Source organism: Oryzias melastigma, unplaced genomic scaffold (genome assembly GCF_002922805.2).
Source record: "Oryzias melastigma strain HK-1 unplaced genomic scaffold, ASM292280v2 sc00373, whole genome shotgun sequence".
In the NCBI taxonomy this organism is placed as follows: Eukaryota; Metazoa; Chordata; class Actinopteri; order Beloniformes; family Adrianichthyidae; genus Oryzias; species Oryzias melastigma.
In genome coordinates this window covers 24114-26154 of record NW_023416970.1, presented here as the reverse complement: position 1 = coordinate 26154, position 2041 = coordinate 24114, and the positions used below count along the sequence as shown (strand labels likewise).

Genomic DNA, 2041 nt, shown 5'->3' with positions numbered 1-2041 from the left:
TGGAGGATGCTGAAGACAGGCTTAGATGGAGGAAACTGATTCGCTGTGGCGACCCCTGAAGGGAAAAGCCGAAAGGAAAAGAAGAAGGGATACAGAATAAAGATTTTTTTTTTTAAGGTATGCCTTTTAAATTCTCCAGATATATTTATCTGTTTTCAATTTTTATTGGTCATTGCTCTTGTCAGTTCAAGTAAAATTTCCAAAAGAAACAGAGAAAAAAGAAAACGGCCATGAATTTGGAGTCAGACAGAAGAAATTTGTTTTATAATATCTACTCCTAACAGTCACAAATTAACAATGATAAACAATGAAGAAACGATGCAAAGTAACTCAAGTCGTTCTTACTGATAATCAAACCCTGTTCCTAATCCGATCAAGGCCTACTTTCATGCCTTTTAAATAACCTTCATCATTGTAATATACCCATTTAATGTTTTGACTAATGTTGCAATTTAAGGCATTAGATTCTAATGCCTTAAATTGCAACATGAGTCTGCCTATGAGTTGTTCATGCTAAAGGAACATTGAAATTATCTTTCCTTTTACGAGAAGATGGTTGATGGATGATTAAACAAAGACTGAATATTGTCTGGCAACATTTTTATTTTGAATTTCACATTAACAACAACATTTTTAAATCAAGTCCAGGAATTCAAGCAGATGAGATTTTGCAAAGAGATTATTGGTTTGTCCTTTGCAGCCTTTTTTTATAGATAATTCTATCTGCTCTTTCCTGTGACAGAAATAATGGCTCGGTATGAGTGGAATAAGCTTTTCTCAAAACTTTGGTACAATCATTAAAATAAGTAAGAATAAAAGATTAGTATAACAAACCCAAGGAGTTACTATTAAACTCCTTGCACCCACCAAACATTAATGTAATTACATGGCCATTTGAAGGTATAACTGTAAATATTAGAAATGTAACATGTTGTATTGGTAGTTCTTTCATCTCTATAGGTTGATTTATCTAAAACAATGTCTCTGAATTAAGAATAGTGTAACAAAAGTAAGACACTGAAGCTAACATTAATTATAGGTTCTAGCTTCCCTTAAAATCTATGAACTGTTCTTTCTGAACTGAGCACCTTCTCTTTGCTTAGTATGTTATTGTTTATCAAAGCATTTTGTAGTGTACTTTGTAGTGACCTCCATCCATGAAATTGTAAAGGTAAGGTTAATGGCTAATTGGTTTTATTATTTGTGCTCACATTCATCAGGTCATTCAGATTCTTGGGGACAAGTTTGCTTCAAAAGTGGTGTCTAAAAAGATTGACTGTAAGGAGAAAAGACCATAATATTAAAAAAATATATTCCAAGATGGATTTTAATGCCTAAATGAACTCTTTACTCAGTACCAGAATACCAAGGAGAGCCGGATGAGATTTCCATTCAGAAGTGTAAAGAAGCTGCCCAACAGGTACATTGTAATTTCTCTGTAAAGGATCGTAAAGGAAGAAGCAGAAATAACTTTTTTGTCTTTGTCTTCTATCAAAGATTGATGGACCAGTCATAGTGGAGGATACCTGCCTTTGCTTCAGAGCTCTTGGTGGACTTCCTGGTCCCTACATGTATGTTTGCTTTTACTTGCTACTACGGATGTCCAGATCAGGTTTTTTGGGGCCCGATCCGATTCCGAGTCATTTGATTTTGTGTATCTGCCGATACCGAGTCCTGATCCAAGACTTTTATAAGACATTAAACATGAATAAATTGAAGAAGCAGATTTGTGTTGTCCCTTATTTATATTACATTAATCTTCTTTTATCATTAAAAACTTAAATAAAACACTTCTGTGAAATAGCTTTAATAAACAAGTAAAAATACAGCAAATAAACTAGAAAAAAATCATATTTTCTTGTTATATAAGTGATAATTAGTCATGTGAGAAAGTTTAGTGACTTTAGCTTTAATATCTTTAGAGCTATTGAACATGTTTGACCAAATGTGATTCCTGTCCTCATTTAAAATTCTTAAAAATAAATTATGACTTTGTTGTAACATGAATTTAATGATGAGTGTTTATGAATAGCTGATATCA

General features: G+C 32.7%; 1 protein-coding gene across 4 annotated transcripts in view; it reads left to right on the top strand.

Moving 5' to 3' along the window:
* itpa (inosine triphosphatase (nucleoside triphosphate pyrophosphatase)) overlaps positions 1-2041 on the top strand; it is an 8425-nt gene that overhangs the window by 4862 nt on the left and 1522 nt on the right. For all 4 annotated transcript variants that reach the window (XM_024265623.2, XM_024265624.2, XM_024265625.2 and 1 more), the window contains 3 exons: positions 1221-1278; positions 1356-1420; positions 1498-1571. In XM_024265623.2, coding sequence (XP_024121391.1) covers positions 1221-1278; positions 1356-1420; positions 1498-1571 — 197 coding nt within the window. The remainder of the gene's footprint in view (positions 1-1220; positions 1279-1355; positions 1421-1497; positions 1572-2041) is intronic.